The sequence below is a fragment of the Heterocephalus glaber genome, unplaced genomic scaffold (genome assembly GCF_053883595.1).
Source record: "Heterocephalus glaber isolate CG9 unplaced genomic scaffold, H.glaber_assembly_v1.0 deba00001577, whole genome shotgun sequence".
Classification (NCBI taxonomy): domain Eukaryota; kingdom Metazoa; phylum Chordata; class Mammalia; order Rodentia; family Bathyergidae; genus Heterocephalus; species Heterocephalus glaber.
This window is the reverse complement of record NW_028258358.1, coordinates 8,635,425-8,652,848: the sequence shown is the minus strand read 5'-3', so window position 1 is coordinate 8,652,848 and position 17,424 is coordinate 8,635,425. Positions and strand designations below refer to the sequence as shown.

At 41.1% G+C, this 17,424-nt stretch overlaps 1 protein-coding gene across 5 annotated transcripts in view; it reads right to left on the bottom strand.

The window, feature by feature from the left end:
• The window catches only part of Pibf1 (progesterone immunomodulatory binding factor 1), a 220,034-nt gene that overhangs the window by 10,260 nt on the left and 192,350 nt on the right, over positions 1 to 17,424 (bottom strand). For 4 of the 5 annotated variants that reach the window (XM_087192882.1, XM_021258673.2, XM_004845256.4 and 1 more), the window contains one exon: positions 10,176 to 10,349. In XM_087192882.1, the coding sequence (XP_087049008.1) occupies positions 10,176 to 10,349 (174 nt within the window). Of the gene's footprint in view, positions 1 to 10,175; positions 10,350 to 17,424 lie in introns of those variants that run through there. The other variant, XR_015443697.1, reaches the window with a different exon arrangement.

Sequence of the window (17,424 nt, the reverse complement as noted above, 5' to 3'; positions counted from 1 at the left end):
CCGTGCCCTGGCAGCAATCCACTGGACGCCCCCCGCCCTCCTTTGGCCTCTTCTCTGTATGGCCACCTGGTTCCACACTACAAAGACGCAGAGGACACCGGACCACCAGACCACTAATCAAGTTCTCAGCATTTAAAGAATTCCTGCCCAGAGGTACAGGCTTCTGAGCCACTGTCCCACTGCTCCTGGTCCAGAGGAAGGGGCTTTCGGGCCACCATCCCTACAACCGCTCCTGGCCCCTGGCCCACCTCTCCCAGCTCAGAGGAGGTGAGCAGCGCAGGCGCCAACAGCAGCCCCCCCCGCACCCCCAGTTGAAATGAGAAAACATGTAAATAAGTCTCAAAACCAGACTTCCAGATCACCTACAGCAACCCCAAAGGAAAATGAGATGGAACACTCTGATACCTGGACCCACTGAACTGGCAACAAAAGGGGATCTGGAAAAAATGAAATCAGAAGTAATTTCTCAGATAACAGGAGAAATTGTGCTCCTAGTGCAAGACATCATTAATAAATCTAGAGAGTAGCTCAGGAACATGATGGAATCCCAACACAGGAAACAAATGGAATCCATAAAACAGATGCAAATAGATTTCCAGGAGATGAAAAACTCCATTGAAAGTCTACACAGCAGAATGAGCCAATGTGAGGACAGAATTTCAGATATAGAAGATAAGATTGCAATTAGTGAGCAGGAAAAGAAAAATTGCTTCAAAATTATAAGGGAACACGAGAAATCAATCCAGCAGCTGCTAGATGATGCAAAGAAGAATAACATAAGACTGACTGGAGTCAATGAAGAAACAGGAGAGAGTGCAGATGACATAAAAAAACTCTTCACAGAAGAAATGGCAGAAAATTTCCCAAGCAGGGGAAAAGAACTTGACATACAGATAAGCGAGGCATATAGGACTCCAAATAGCCTTGATCAAAAAAAATCTACACATAGGCATATAACTGTTAAGATTCCAGAAACTCAACAGAAGAACAAAGTTCTACAAGCAGTTAAGAGAAAAGAAACAAATCACATACAAAGGAAAGCCCATCAGAATCACAGCAGACTTCTCAACACAAATCATCAAGGCAAGAAGAGCTTGGAGTGACATATTCCAAGCCCTAAAAGAAAACAGCCTCCAACCCAGACTGATGTACCCTGCAAAACTGGCTTTCAAAATGGATGGAGAAATAAGACACTTTCATGACAAAGAGCACCTTAGGAACTTCATGAATACCAAACCAGCACTCCAAAGAATTTTACACAATATCCTAGGAAAAGACATTAAGGATCACAACCCCAGCAAGCAAAGCAGAATGAACCCATCTGGCACGACAAGAAATTAAATGTAAAGGAGGAGAACCCAACAAAAAGAAAAAGTCATGGCAATGGTAAGTCAGTATGTTTCAGTTATAACCATCAACGTTAATGGTCTCAATTCACCAATCAAAAGACAGACTGGCAGAATGGGTCAAGAACCAAAATCCAACAATATGCTGCATACAAGAAACACACTTAATTCAAAAGGAAACTCATAGACTGAAAGTTCAAGGGTGGAAAACAATACTCCATGTGACAGGAACCCAAAAAAAAGCAGGAGTAGCTATCCTCTTGGCAGATCAAGTAGATTTCAAACCAACACTGATTAAGACAGACGAAGGACACTACATCCTTGTAAAGGGAAGAATCCAAGAGGAAGAGATGACAATCATAAATTTCTATGCACCAAACACTAGTGCACCCAACTACATAAAACAAATACTAACAGACATGAAAAGTCCTATATGCACTAATACAATTGTAGTGGGCGACCTCAACACCCCACTGTCACAAATAGATAGATCAACTAGACAGTAAGTAATGAAATAATAGAACTCAATCGAACTCTTGAACAAATGAACTTAACAGGTGTTTACAGAGTCTTCCACCCGTACAGAGTCTCCCACCCCACAAAATTAGAATACACATTCTTCTCAGCTGCACATGGGTCATTTTCAAAAATAGACCACATACTCACACAGAGAACATGTTCACGTAAGTGCAAAGGAATTGAAGTTATTCCTTTTATATTATCAGATCATAGTGCAATGAAATTGGAGATCCATAGCAAAAGAAACTGGAAAAATTTCATAAACATGTGGAAATTGAACAACACACTTCTGAATAACCAATGGGTCATAGAAGAAATTAAAGAAGAAATCAGACAGTTCCTTCAGTTAAATGACAATGACAATACAACATATCGGAATCTATGGGACACAATGAAAGCAGTCTTACGAGGGAAATTCATAGCAGTGAATATGCATATTAGGAAAACAGAACGAGACTCAGTAAACAACCTGATGCTGAACCTCAAGCTTCTAGAAAAAGAAGAGCAGGACAACCCCAAAGCTCATACAAGGGAGGAAATTATAAAGATCAGAGGAGAAATCAATGCAATGGAGACTAAGAGAACGATACAAAAAAATCAATGAAGCCAAGAGTTGGTTCTTTGAAAGAATCAACAAAATTGACAAACCTTTGGCCAACCTTGTCAGAAAAAGGAAAGGAAAGGCCCCAATCCATGCAATTAGGAATGAAAAGGGTGAAATTACAACAGACCCAGCAGAAATCCAGAGGATCGTCAAACCTACTTCCAGAACCTATACACTAGTAAGATGGAAAACACAGAAGAAATGGACAGATTCCTAGATACATATGAATTACCAAAGTTGAATGAAGAAGACCTAAAAATTCTGAACAACCCAATATCAACCAATGAAATTGAAAACGTAATTAAAAACTTATCAACTAAGAAAAGCCCGAGTCCTGATGGCTTCACTGTTGAATTCTACAAGACATTTAGAGAGGAACTACTGCCACTACTGTTTAAACTCTTCAATGAAATTGAAAGGGAAGCAATATTCCCAAATTCATTCCTGGAAGCAAGCATCACCTTGATCCCCAAAGCAAAGAAAGACCCAACCGAAAAGGAGAACTATAGGCCAATCTCACTAATGAACATAGATGCAAAAATCCTTAATAAGATACTGGTAAACAGAATGCAGAAGATCATCAAGAAGATCATACACCCTGGTCAAGTGGGATTCATCCCAGGGATGCAGGGATGGTTCAACATATGCAAATCAATCAATGTAATACAGTATATCAATAGAGCCAAGGACAAAAACCATGTGATCATCTCCATAGATGCATAAAAAGCATTTGACAAAATCCAACACTCATTTATGATAAAGATCCTACAAAAAATTGGAATAGATAGTCTCTACCTCAAACTGATAAAAGCCATCTATGAAAAACCAACAGCCAATATCATATTAAATGGTCAAAAACTGAAATCCTTCACACTAAAATCAGGAACAAGACAAGGATGTCCACTATCACCACTCTTGTTCAATATAGTTCTGGAAACATTAGCCACGACAATTAGACAAGAGAAAGAAATAAAAGGAATAAAGATAGGAAATGAAGAGGTCAAACTGTCATTATTTGCAGATGACATGATACTGTATAGAGAAGACCCCAAGAACTCCACCAAAAGCCTTCTAGACTTAATAACCAAATTCAGTCAAGTAGCTGGTTACAAGGTCAACACACAAAAATCAGTAGCTTTCCTCTACATGAATGACAGACTCATTGAAAGAGAAATAGGGCAAAGAATTCCTTTCACAATAGCATCCAAAAAACTGAAATATCTAGGAATCAACCTAATGAAAGAAATCAAAGACCTCTTCTCTGAAAACTACAGCACTCTGAAAAGAGAGATTGAAGATGATATCAGAAAATGGACAGACATCCCCTGCTCCTGGGTAGGAAGGATTAATATAGTGAAAATAGCCATACTTTCAAAACTGCTATATAGATTTAATGCAATTCCAATTGAGATCCCAGAAGCATGCTTCACGGACCTTGAGAAAACAATCCAAAAATTCATTTGGAAGAAGAAGAGACCCAGAATAACAAAAGCAATTCTAGGTAACAGAGACATGGCAGGGGGTATCACAATCCCCAACCTGTAACTATACTACAAAGCTACTGTGATATAAAAAGCATAGTACTGGCAAAGAAACAGACCTGAGGACCAGTGGAACAGATTAGAAGATGCAGAAACGACGCCAGACACACTCAGCCATCTTATCTTCAAAAAAGGAGCCAAACACCCTCACTGGAGGAAAGATAGCCTCTTTAATAAATGGTGCTGGAAAATTGGGCTTCAACTTGCCAAAGATTAAAACTAGACCTATATCTCTCACCATGCACTAAACTAAAATCAAAATGGATTAAAGATGTATATATTAAAATAGAAACTCTGAACCAGTTGGAACAGAGGTTAGGTAGAACTCTTGAAGACATCGGTGTAGGAAAAGATTTTATGAACAAAACCTCCGTTGCCTGTGAACTAGCAGAAACAATCAACAAGTGGGATGTCTTCTTATTGAAAAGCTTCTGCACAGCAAGAGAAACCACCAGCAGTGTGAAGAGACAACCCACAATGTGGGAAAAAATCTTCACCTGCTTTTCCTCAGACAAAGGTCTACCTACTATCTCAAATCTATAAAGAACTTAAAAAATCAGACCTCCCAAATTTAAAGACCCAATCCGAAAATGGGCATTTGAAATGAACAGGCATTTCTCAGACAAAGAAGTAGAACTAGCAAATAAATACATGAAAAAATGTTCAACATCACTGGTCATCCGAGAGATGCAAGTGAAAAACACTGAGATTCCACCTCACTCCAGAAAGAATGGCTGCTATCATGAAATCGACCAATAACAAATGCTTGCGGGGCTGTGGGGAAAGAGGAACCCTTCTCCACTGCTGGTGGGAGTGTAGACTGGTGCAAGCACTGTGGAAATCAGTATGGAGATACCTCAAAGAACTAGGACTGGAAGTCCCATTTGATCCCGCTATTCCACTGCTGGGGATCTTCCCCAAAGAATTTAAAAGAATCATACCACAGTGATATATGTGCATCCATGTTCATAGCAGCACAGTTTGTGATAGCTAAAAGTTGGAAAGAGCCCAAATACCCATCAACTGGAGACTGGATAAAGAAAATGTGGCTTTTTAATAAAATGGAGTACTACTCAGCCATAAAAAATGAGAAATTAGAGACATTTATAGCTAAATGGATGCACACTGAGGCGATAAGTGAAATAAATAGGACACACATGTATAAATACGGAATAGTTTCTCTGGTGTGAGAAACTGAAAGTGTAAATAAGGACTAAAATGTGTAATAGGTAATGTGAAATAGGAAGAAAAGGGGCAAAGGGAAAGGAAGTGGGAAGGGTAGGGGAAAGGAAAGAAGGGAATGGGATTAATATGAGAAAATGGAAAAATAGGAACAAAATCTTTGTAAATAGGGAGGAATGGAGGGGTTGAAGGGAGGGCTGGGCAAGGGTGAAAGATGGGAACCAAGAGAGATTATGTAAAGGTGCAAATTTCCAATGATGAATGTCATTATATTGTATACCTAAAATGTACCAATGAGGGGCTGGGGATTTAGCTCAGTGGTTTTGCCACCTGGTGCCCAAGCGCAAGGACCCAAGTTCAATCCACAGTACCAAAAAACCCCCCAAAACAAAAAAACAACTGTATCCTGTTTAAAATGTACCAACGATTAGAATGAATAATCGATAAAGCAAAATAGGAAGAAAAGGTCCAAAGGGGTAGGGGTAGTGGGAGGGGCAGGGGAAAGGAAAGAAGGGAAAGGAAAAATGCTGAGAAATGGAAAAAATGGAAATAAAGTCTTTTTAAACAGGGAAGGGTGGAGGGGGTAAAGGGAGGGCTAGGAATGGAGAAAAAATAAGAACCAAGATGCATCATGTAAAGGTACAATTCCCAATGAGAAATGTAATTGTGTTGTATACCTAAAATGCACCAATAAAAGAATTTAAGAAAAAAAAAAGTAATAAAGGAATAGTCTAGACACAGGAAATACACACTAGACATACTATTCCTGAGTATTGTAATAGGATCATAAGTTGAAAAATATTTTGTAAACATTGCATTATTTTGTCCTTTGGAATTTCTAAACTTTCATCTTCACCTGTCCAAATCCTATACATTCTTCAAAGCCAAGTTTAAATACTTTCTTTCTGATTAGGTAGCATGGAGCCCAATTTCATAGTATCTATTTCTTTGAATTTTCATTAACAATTTGTATTTCCTGTAAAGTAGGCCACATAATTCCATTTAATACTCTTGCTATTTGTTTACTACCCTTTATTGTAGAGCACCATCTAGAAAGCTGATTCTATCTCATGGTCAGATATTCTACAATATCTATTACAGGTCTTACACATAATCAGAACACACTTGTTGAACTGAATTTTCCTTATTTAAATATTTCTTCCCTTTCAGATGACCACATGCAGCCTTCTAAAGCAAGTCTAGAAAATCATGTGGTTCATACACCCATTTATGTATGAATTCCATAATTTACCCACCCAACATGTGCGAGACCATGAGCCAACCAAGGCAAGTCCAGACCTGAGCCGCCTCACAAACTCACTGTAATTCAGATGCTTCCTGCACTGTTTGTCGGTGCTGCGCAGTCTTGGTCTATTCCTGTCTTACTGAGGCCTAAGGCTTTTTTTTGTTTCAATGTTAACAAGCTGCTTGAAGAAAAGACTAAGGGCAGGGTTGCTAGTATCTGTTTAAAAAGGGATTGAGAAAATAGAGGCAGTGGTGTGAGTCCTAAGTATAAACAGTATTTTGGAACAGGAAGGCAGCAGAAAACGAGTGCAAGATAGTACATGGTCTCAGAAGTAAACAGGAAATTTGTTCTGAAGAGGATTAGAACAGCCCCAGGTTTTCCTAGGAAAGAGACAGGTGAGGCTAGCCAGTGGTGGTGAACCTATGGTACACGTATTGTTTTTCTTTTAAGACAAAAGATGTTAATGTGTGAGTTGTTTTTTCTAAACTAAGACCTCAGGATTCAGGTTTAATTGCAGTGTTGGCACTTTGTGATAAGTAAGTGGGTTTTGGGTTGCAGTTTGGGCCCTCGTCTCTAAATGGTTCGCCATCACTGGGTTAGACAGAAAGGCTTGCACAGCCGAAAGCTATCTGGAGAGAGAAAGTAGGTGACTGGTGGGAATGAAGTGGTTATTTCTTTTTTCAAGACAGGGTCTCGCTATGTAGCCCAGGCTGGCCTTGAAATCATGGTTATCTTTCTGCCTCATCCTTGCAAGTGCTGGGCTTATAGGCATGCAGTGCCTGGCTTCAACCTGGCTTCAACCTGGGTTTTTCTGAATGCTGACTGACTGAAGCATTGCTTGCTGCAGAAGGAGCATTATCTATCTTCTTGGGAGCTGCTGCTGCTCTCACTCTCCCCACAGCTTAGTGTAACATTAACAGTCTCCACTGAGTGCAGTCTTAAGAGCTATGAAGATAACCACATTGAGCAGACACCTGACTTTTTCCCCTCAGCAAATTTTACTGAGTATCTGCTTTGTTCACGAGTAGGGGGAGATGACAGGAACACAACTATGCCAGGTGCCTGCACCCGAGACGCCTGTGCCACCACTGTGCCTGCCTGACCTCAAGAGCTAGTGCCTCCCTAGGACACTGTCTTTTGGAAGCTGTCTGCATACATCTAGGAGTAAGAGAACAGCCCTCCCTTCTCCTCCATACCACAGCTCTGCTCCAACCCGCTGCCCTTTTCAGTGCTGTCTTAGTTTCTCTGAGAAATACGAAGGCATCCATCACTGAGTTCAGTAAGTCACAATAATGGCAGTGTCAGCCAAAAGAGCTGCAAGTAAATCAGCAATGTTTTCATTTTAGTTATGAAACTGTAAGATTATGAAATGATTAGGTCTCATTTCAAATGTGTGCACCATAAATTCCTATTAACAGGTCCCGAAAAGCTGTGTGGGGAAGGAGGCTGAGGCAGAAAGATTGTGAGTTCAAGGCCAGTGTGGGCCACTTAGGGAGACCCTGTCTCAAAAAAGCCAAGTTGAGACAAAACTTGAGCAACTCTTAGGAAAAGTTACAAATATTCAAAACAACAAAAACTTAGGACGCACACGGACGCAGCTGGACTCGGACCTCTTTTGCAAAAACTTCCCTTATTATAAAAAAGTAAACTTGGTTAGGGAACAAAACAGGAAACGCAGATAAGCAAAAGGAGGGAATACAGACGACTGGGTACTTCACATACAGCTCATCCCTCACGGTCCCACAGCCTCCTCCCGGGCGCAGGCGACCTCCCACCTGGCAGGCCCCAGCTGCAGTTGGAGCGCAGGGAATCGGCGGTTCCCAGTGGGCAGAAACTTGGGAGGGCAGGGTCGGTGCTCGGAAGAGCGGGCCGGCGAGGCAGGTGCGAGCTGGGGCAGGCCCGACACAAGTGGCCGCGTCCTGAGGTTCGCACCGGACCGACTTTCCCGTCCAGGCCGGCGCGCAGACCTCTTGCGGCACAGACATGGGGGACACAGCGCCACGCGGCCACCGGGCGGCACCCTGAGGGAGCCCTGCCAGCAGACGGCAGGGCCCGCCGAGGCAGACTGCAGCAAGTCTGTCTGTCCTTTTTTGTGGTACGGGCGATCAAAACCAGGGCCTTCGTGCTGAACTACATTCCCGGCCGCTTTTATTTTTTGAGATAGACTCTGACAAAGTTGCTCAATTGTGCAGGCTGGGTTGGTGTGGGGTCGTGACATGCATGGGCCACACTGCCTGGCTACTAACACTAGATCGTAGGACAGCAGCCGTGGGAAGGACACGTGGAAACTGTCTTAAGCCAAAGGGCAGCGAGCAAGGTGCGAGCAAGTGCAAGTGGGAGATAGAGATAGAGAGGCTGGCGGACAGGAAGAGGAAGAAAGCATCCAAGCCCTGGCGCTAAAATCCTGGGGCTGCTCAGCGCAGGCTTCCTCTTCCTGTCGTTCCCGTCGGCTTAATCTCCACCGCTGCCGGGGGGTATCCTTACAGCGACTGCTCTTTATTTAACTTGGGTTGCAACTTTCCGTCATTTTTTAAAAAGGAGGTTGAATTATATAATCAATAAGAAATCTCTTTCATCTCAATGATTTCTAGAAAGTAGCGTTATCTGCATGTCTCACAAAGGGGCCTCCGATTCTGGGAACTTAATGAATCAAAGTATCTGAAGAAATCTTTCACGTTTTGAGTCTGTTCAGAAAGTAAAGATCACATTTCTTTTGAGCAAGGAAAGTATGGTTGGGAAATCATGTAGAAGTAAAGTAAAATATTTAATAATGTTACTCCTATTTTAATTCTAGTGCCTTGTCATTCCCATTCTCATTACTTGTTAAAGTATGTAATTTTCAATATTTTCTAGTTTACTTTCTCTACTTTTCATTTCAACTTTCCTTCCTTTTTGGGGACCAATTTCTGTACACACACATTTCTATTTTTTTGAGACAGTGTCTTGCAGTACCCAGGCTGGCCTTGAACTCATGGCAATCCTCCTACCTCAGCCTCCCAGATGCTGGGATTACAGGTGGGCACCACCACACCCGGCTACACACACTTTTCTTTCTTTTTGGTACCAGGGATCGAACTCGGGACCTTGCGCTTTTGGGGCAGGTGGCAGCACCACTGAGCTAAATCCCCGACCCCTACACACACATTTCTAACTTCTGTTAACATGATTGGCTTTACATTTATAAGGAACTCAGAACAAAATAATTATTTTACAAATAAGGGGGAGCAGGTACTACTTTTCATATCTTTAATTCTTTTTCCTTTATTTCTCTCATTCCTTCTCTTTTCTTTTCTTTTCATTTGGAGACAGGGCCTTCCTGTGTAGCCCAGGCTGCGTTCAAACTCATGATCCTCCTCCCTCATCCTCCCAAGTGTTGAGATTACAAGCCTGCACCACCATGCCTGAGTTACAGCATCTCTTTTAGCTGTATATAAATTAGAACACTGTACATGATGCATTTCTTGTTTCCCTATGATTAGAACCTGGAGTTGGGGAAGAAAAAGTGCTAGATTTAGGATAATTTCTATGCAAATTTGATATGTTAACTAGAAACATATACTCTAACTATCATCTAACATACACATTCAGAGAAAGGATCAATACAGACCTTTCAAGGCTTTAGCATAACATTATTAAAATTAGTTTTAAAAACCCAGTAAGAGTGATAGGAAAAAATTAAGATCTATTCAGTGAAAATCAGAGCTACTGCAATTCTCAGAAAGTTTGGCTGTACTTACAAAGAGGGTTGGCTTGGGTATGAACACACCGTCCTCCTGTTCTCTAGGCACATTCAGAGTCTTGGATGTCTGGTTCTCTGCCACATCTTTCGATTGCATTTTAGTAAGAAGTAAGTTATTCTCGGAGTGTCTAGTATGCATATTAATGAGAATCTGCTTCATTGCTGCCAATTCCTGTTGATATATGAAAACAAGAAAATGGCACGTATGATTGTGGCACAAACTAATAATGATTAATGTTAAAATATTTTTCTTCCAGTAGGAGAAACATTGAAGCAATTGCACTACATAAATGAGGAAAGTGGTAAAATAACATTACTGTGGGGCCGGGGATTTAGCTTAGTGTTGCTGCCTGCCTCATAAGCTCAAGGTCCTGAGTTCGATCCCCAGTACTGGGGGGGGGGGCAGAGAACATTACTGTGAGCCTGACAACTGACACTCTGCACTTGGAGACCACACTTTCCTGCACTCCAGAGTCGCTCGTGGGTGTCAAAACCCACACCTGCAGCCTGTGCCTCGAGCCCCAACTGTGTGCTGATTGGGGGGGGGCGGTGCCTGGGCATCCATTCTACTTTTCTAAATGTATCTGTTGAGTACATTAATTAGGCACTTAATTTTTGTCCTTCCCTCACAACAATCCTCCTGTCTCAGCCTCCAGAGTGCTGGGATCACATGTGTGCACCATCGTCCCTGGCCAGACATCACATGTAGTGCAGCTTCAGGGTTTCTACAGCTATATCATTTCCTTAGCCTTTTACAAGTGATAAGTGGAGCTGACTTCAGTTGCCTGTTTTCTTTTTTCTTTGCAGTGCCTCGGGCGGAACCCAGGGCCTTCTGCTTGTGAGGCAAGTGCTAAGAGAGCTACTCCCAGGCCCTTCAGTTGCCTTTTGAGTGAAGTGAATTGTGCTGTTTTTTTTTTTTAAAGAATCCAGATAAAAAAAATTTCACTCATTCTTCTTCTATAGGTCTATTTTGCCTTTTATTTTTCCCCATGGCAGAACTTTTACGATGATACTTATGATTCATTACTAAGCCGATTCATCAGATACAAGTGTATGGAGCAATGACTGACTGCACTTTAATTCTCTGTAGAATAGCGGGAGGCTGTGTACTAGGTAAGTTTTTCCTATTACTTTATTTCATCTTCATGCCAAGACAGAACTTACGGCAAGAGAAAGATACTCTGCTCCCTGCTACTAATCTGTTTATAGACATCAGCTCTGTGTCAGAGCAAGTTCCTACAGGCCTTTCTTTGCTGGGTATCAGTTCTATTTAGAATCGGCTAGCTTGAGTGGGTATTTTAAACCAGAGCTGCTAAGTTGAAGCCACATGGCCCTCACAGGCTTCAGGGCCAGGACAGGAGCTGGGAGAAAGGGCGACAGAGCCTCTGCTCTCTGCAGCGCCGGGCTGGCTCAGCCACAGAACACAACACGTGGCAGTTTCAGACATTACCAGGCTGACACACTATGACTGGTAGCTCTCAAGGTGGTTATTTAATTTATATTCTCCCCCACAGTGAAGAATATGACCACTGATTTAACGTTAAGTATGTCTGGTGTTACGGTAGATTTTAGCTCCTGTTCTACTTACCAAGCTAAGTTGATGTGTCTCAGTACATCACATTCGCAACTTTCAAGGACTTTGTCTTTTGTCTTGACATGAAGGTAAAATAATGTAACAGGAAAAAATGTACCTTCAACAAGCCTACCAGTGTTCCATAGATAAATAAGGTGAAGGAGAGGTTAGATTATTATAGTTGCTGGGGCAGATGGAGGGGCGGGAGAGGAGAGAGAGAAGAGGAAGGAGCTGAGTGTGGCAGGTGGTGACCCTGGCCCACAAAGGCTCCACAGGAGGCCTCACTTTTCTTTGGCTGTTCTCTTGCTGGTACAGGGGCAAGTAAAGGAAGCAGATCGTCCTTGATATAGGTCAGGAGATCAGAAGGCAAATCTATGTTTTTGCCTTATTCAGACAGGATCACCCAATTTGGGGTGGGTCATAGCACTACTATTTTTTCTTTTTCTGGCAGTACTGGGCATTGAACCCAGGTCCTTCACACTGAGCTACATCCCCAGCCCTTTAAAAAAAATTTAAAAAAAGTTTTTTGAGACAGGGTCTTAACAAGTTGCTAAGTTGCCCAGGCTGGGCTGTAACTTGTGATCCTCCTGCCTCAGCCTCCTGGGTGCTAGGACAAAAAACACATTAAAAGCAACAAAATTCTGTAACATTCTTATTAGGATCACATAGCTACAGTGGACACCCAAATGACATTTAGAGCATATTATTTTCAGTTTTACAATGTTTGGCTTATGATTCCTTTGATATCAATGGTAAATATGAAAGAAGAAAATCTCACCTTAACATCAAATAGTATCCACAGCGCAATACACTTAGCACACAGAATCAAGTACATGTCATGGAAATTTTTTTTTTTGGTACCAGAGATCGAACTTGGGATCTTGCACTTGTGAGGCAGGCACCGGAACCACTGAACTAAATCCCCGGCCCTCATGGAAATATTTTAGTATTAGGCTAGAAGCCAAAGATATACCTATTCTTGACACAACAATTAACTGAGAAAACTTAGGCAGCCTATTTTGGTTCAGTGGACATCAGGTTTCTATTGATAAAATGTATGTTTGTTACCTTTTTGAATTTTTATCAGTGTAAGTGTTTGGTTATGTTTATTTTGCATTTCTGCAATGAAAGTGAGCAACTTTTCATACATTTAAGGGTCTTTCCTTTTCTATTGATATCTTCGGTCTATTTTGCTACTGGGTAAATGGTCACTTTCCTATACATTTCGTTTTTTTTTTTTCTCTTCTAAAACAGGGTCTCTTTGTGTAGCCCAGGCTGGCCTTGAAATTATGGCAATCTTCCTTCCTCAGCCTCCTGACTGCTGGGATTATAGGCATCACACCTGGCACTTTCCTATATATTTCAAGGAACTCTTTATATGTTAGGGAAATCAATCATCTATCTTTAATATGAATGGCAAATTTTTCCTGTTCATTTTTTATTTTACTTTATGTTTTCTTCCACTATGCAAAACTATAATGTAATGTAATATAGCTGAATATGTCAATTTTTTCTTTTATGGCCTTAACTGTTTTGGATAAGTTATTTTCATGTTTTTTGTCCTTTTCTTTTCCAAACATTTAGATCTTTGATCTGTTTGAGATTTATCCTGGCTCATGGTCAGAGGTATGGCTCCAACATCTTTCCTCTCAGGATGAGCAGCCCATGGTTACCTCATGGCCCTATGACCCGCCTTTATCCCACACTGACCTTCCCTAGGTACATGATGTTAAACTGTCCTGATGGTCTGTCATGGTGTGTGAGGGGTTAATGACTGAGGTATTTTCCCAGACACACTCTTGGAGATAGGGATGAGGTCACACAGAATTAAAAATTAGGAAGAACTGACTTCTTGATGACGCTGAGTCTTCCCACCCAGGATGTATTTTAATACATCTCTCATCTATGGTGTCGGGCCCTAGTTGATATTACCACAGTCACAATGAAACTGTCACTATTCATGAGATCTCAACTTACAAACTGACAAGATAAACTAGCAAATAAACCATCATAAAATGCAGAAAACATATTTGTCCTACAAAATGGAACCCTTTGGTAAGATGAAATCATCCTGAAATTTTCTGGTTCTGTTTGTCTGGAGACAGAGTCTCGCTATGTAGTTCAGGCTGGCCTGGAACTCATGGTGATCCTCTTGCCTCAGCCTCCCAAGTGCAGGGATCCTGGCTTGCTAGCTCTCTCTCCTCTTTTTAATTTTGTTCTTACTGTTCAAACTTGAGTTTTGCATTTCACTTCATTTTGAGTCTGCTTTTCCCTCTGTAACTGTCCCTTTCTGATGGGTCTGTAAGTTTATGTGTAGTCCTGTCTACTTATTTATAAACACTGTTTACTGCAGACAGTGTGAGTAGTTGTAGAACGGAACCCATGATGTCCAACAAGAATGTTTCAAGTTCAACTGGATTCCATTTTTTTTATTCTTGTGTTACTGGGATTGAACCCAGAGGGTGCTGAGCTACACTTTCAGAACTCTTTATTATATGTTCAAATAGTGTGTCTAAGTTGCTGGGCCTGGCCTCAAATTTAAGACTCTCCTGCCTCAGCCTCCCAAGCAGCTGGGATTGTAGGCATGTACTACCACACTAAGGTTACACCATAACTTTCTTGAAGACATTTTCTCCCTCTTTTCAGAGTTTCTGTGTATTTCTTTTCTCATTAAGGGACACAGTTTATTTTTTATCTAAGATTTATAGCTTCTTAATCATGTTTGCTGGGGGTCACTTTTCTTTTCTTTTTGAGACAGTGTCTCACTATGTAGCTCAGGTTGGCCTTGAATTCACTATGTAGCCCAGGCTGGTCTTGAACTCAAGGTGATCCTCCTGCCTCAGCCTCCCTAATGCTGGGGCTATAGGCATGCGCCACTGTGCCTGGCTGGGGTCAGTTTTCTATTGACTGCTTTTTAGACCAATGCACAGCTGTTATTCTGAAATTTCTCTTTATTGTTATCCTGGCAAGTTCTCTTTCTCTCTGTTATTTGACAGCATATAGTTTATTAATTTTCTGAGTACGACGGGAAAAACATTGTGCTTTGACAGTATTACTTTTGTCTTTTACAATCACAGTTTGGAGAGCTATGATGCATCCGATTCTTATTCCCTGCTGCTAGATTTCTAGATCTCTCTCCATGTGCACATCTGTATCTATCCTCACCCCAGGAATCCTCTGTATCATTTAGTGCTTCCATATTTGGTTCCATTTTTTCACCTTTTGAAATTTTAGGAGGGTTCCTTGACTTTTTCTCCCTCATTTTAATGATATTTTTACGCGTAATAACTGTAACTTTGATGTTAGCAATTTTTGAAAACATCACAAATGTCTGTTGTTTGATTCCTCTGAAACTATTACTTTCTCAAATTTTTTCTGAAGAAATGAATTACAATATTTTGTAAATTCTTTTCTGTTCCAGAGTGTTTTGTTTTGTTTTCTGTGGGGAAGGGGGTCAATTATTTCTCTGTTTATCTTGATTTTTTTCCTTTTGTGCTAATTTGCTTCTGGTTTCCTATGGCTTTTGGTTTGTGTGTTGCCACTGAAGAGTGAAGGACCAGCTCACATGCTTTCCCCTGCTGTCTCTGGCTGGTCATCTGAACAACACAGATGAATGCAGTCCTGTCCTGTGTGGAAAAGATGAGCTGCTCAAGGGCTTCGTCCCACCGGGCCCCATGGAGCAAGCAGATTGTGCTCCCACAATGGCAGAGTGGGAGGCGCCTGAATCTGGAGCCCCTTCCTTCTGGCCAAGTCTAGCCTGTCCTTGGCAGATGCGTCATCAACTTAGCAATCATTTCCAAAAATATTTATTAAAATGCCTCTATTTTAACATTATAGGAGTATTGTTCACTGTAAAATTCAAATCCTGCAAAAGTGCCTTGCCCCAGTTTTCTTTCCCTTTTAGCTCGTTTGGGATCTTTAGCTACTCTGTAACACAGTCTGATTCTAGTAATCATTAATTCTGATATGCTTTTATACTAATTATTATTCTTTGGCACTGTGCTTGGCTAGGCCAGCAAGCACTCTACCATGAGATACATCTCCAGCAAATGCTAATTTTTAAAAAGCTAAGAGTATAGCCAGGTGTGGTGGTGGACACCTGTGATCCTAGCACTTGGCAGGCTAAGGCAGGGGGATTCCAAGTTCAAGTCCTGCCTGGGCAGACTAGTGAGACCCTGTCTCAAAAAGGGAGTGGGGGCTTGAAGATGTAGCTCAGTGTAAGGGCTTTGACTTCAATCCTCAGTATTAAACGAACAAGCAAATAAAAAAAAGCTAATAGTATAGCATTGCTATAATTGTAGTATATCAAATATGTAAGAAAATTAATCATAACTGTAGGAATAAATTCTACAGGGTGTAGAATGAATGGTGTAGGAATATACCATTCATTAAAATTAGTAATGCTAATTACTAAAGAACCGCATTTGGTCATGCAATTGAAACTTGGAATAAAACTCGAACACAGTGGTTCTGCAGCCTGCCTCGCAAACGCAAGGTCCTGAGTTTGATCCCCGGTACCAAAAAAAAAGAGAAAAACTCCAACAAAACAAAAAGGAAAGGACTTTCTCATGAAACTTCCAGATGATTAGGACAATGACTACTACTGCCCAACAATCTCCACGAAGGAGAGGGTGATCTCCGGAATCCATGGCACATCGCTTGGCCATTCAGCATTAACTATTTGTATCGTGGTGGCAAATTAAAGCAGCTCAACTGCAGAGCAGCTGCTTAACAGTATTGCATAGCTGATGCCAATAAATTGCTCAAAGCTGTAAACTCTGCAAAGATGTTGGCAAGGGGACACATAGATAGCATTTCTTGATCAAAATAGCTGACAAGTATAATGCAAAGTATGTGCTGCACTGGAGGTTAAATGCAGTGCTTTTATACAGGGATAACAATACCTCATGCCAAGTCAGATAATTCTGAATATCTTCTGTGTAAGTTGACAAGAAGTTAAAAAAATCAACCTTATTTAAGCCAAGTATAAGCATATTTTAAAAAAGCATTTTAATGTGGGAATTTTCAAAGATGGCAAAAGTGGAGAGCTTAGCATTCCCAGTTTCTACTCCCCAACTTCAACAATTATCATCATTTTGTCAATTATTATTTATTTAAACAAAACCTTTATTGAGATGTAATTCACCCATTTAAAGAAACAGTCAACAGTGTGTGTGTGTGTGTGTGTGTGTGTGTGTGTGTGTGTGTGTGGTACTGGGATTGAACCCAGAGCCGCCTTTGTACTAAGCTACAGCCCAGCCCTTTGATTAAAAAAAAAAAATATATATATATATATATATATGTATATATTTGTATGTATATATTTTGTACTGGGAATCAAACTCAGGACCTTGCTCTTGCTAGGCAGGCACAGCACCACTGAGCTCCATTCCCGGCTGATTTTTAAAATTTTGAGACAGAGTCTCACCAAGTTGCTAAGTTGCTTAGGCTGGGCTCAAACTTGTGATCCTCTGCCTCAGCCTCCCAGAGTGTACGGGTAAGAGGCAGGTGCCACTATGCCCAGCAGAATAGCTTGTAGCACGCAGACATGTTGTAACAACATGTAACAACAGTTTGACTTAGGATTTAAAAAAAAAATCTATGAATGTATGTTTTCTTTTGTAAAAATTTTATTAGTACATGTTTGCAGTACGTGCAGTTTATACTCATCTTC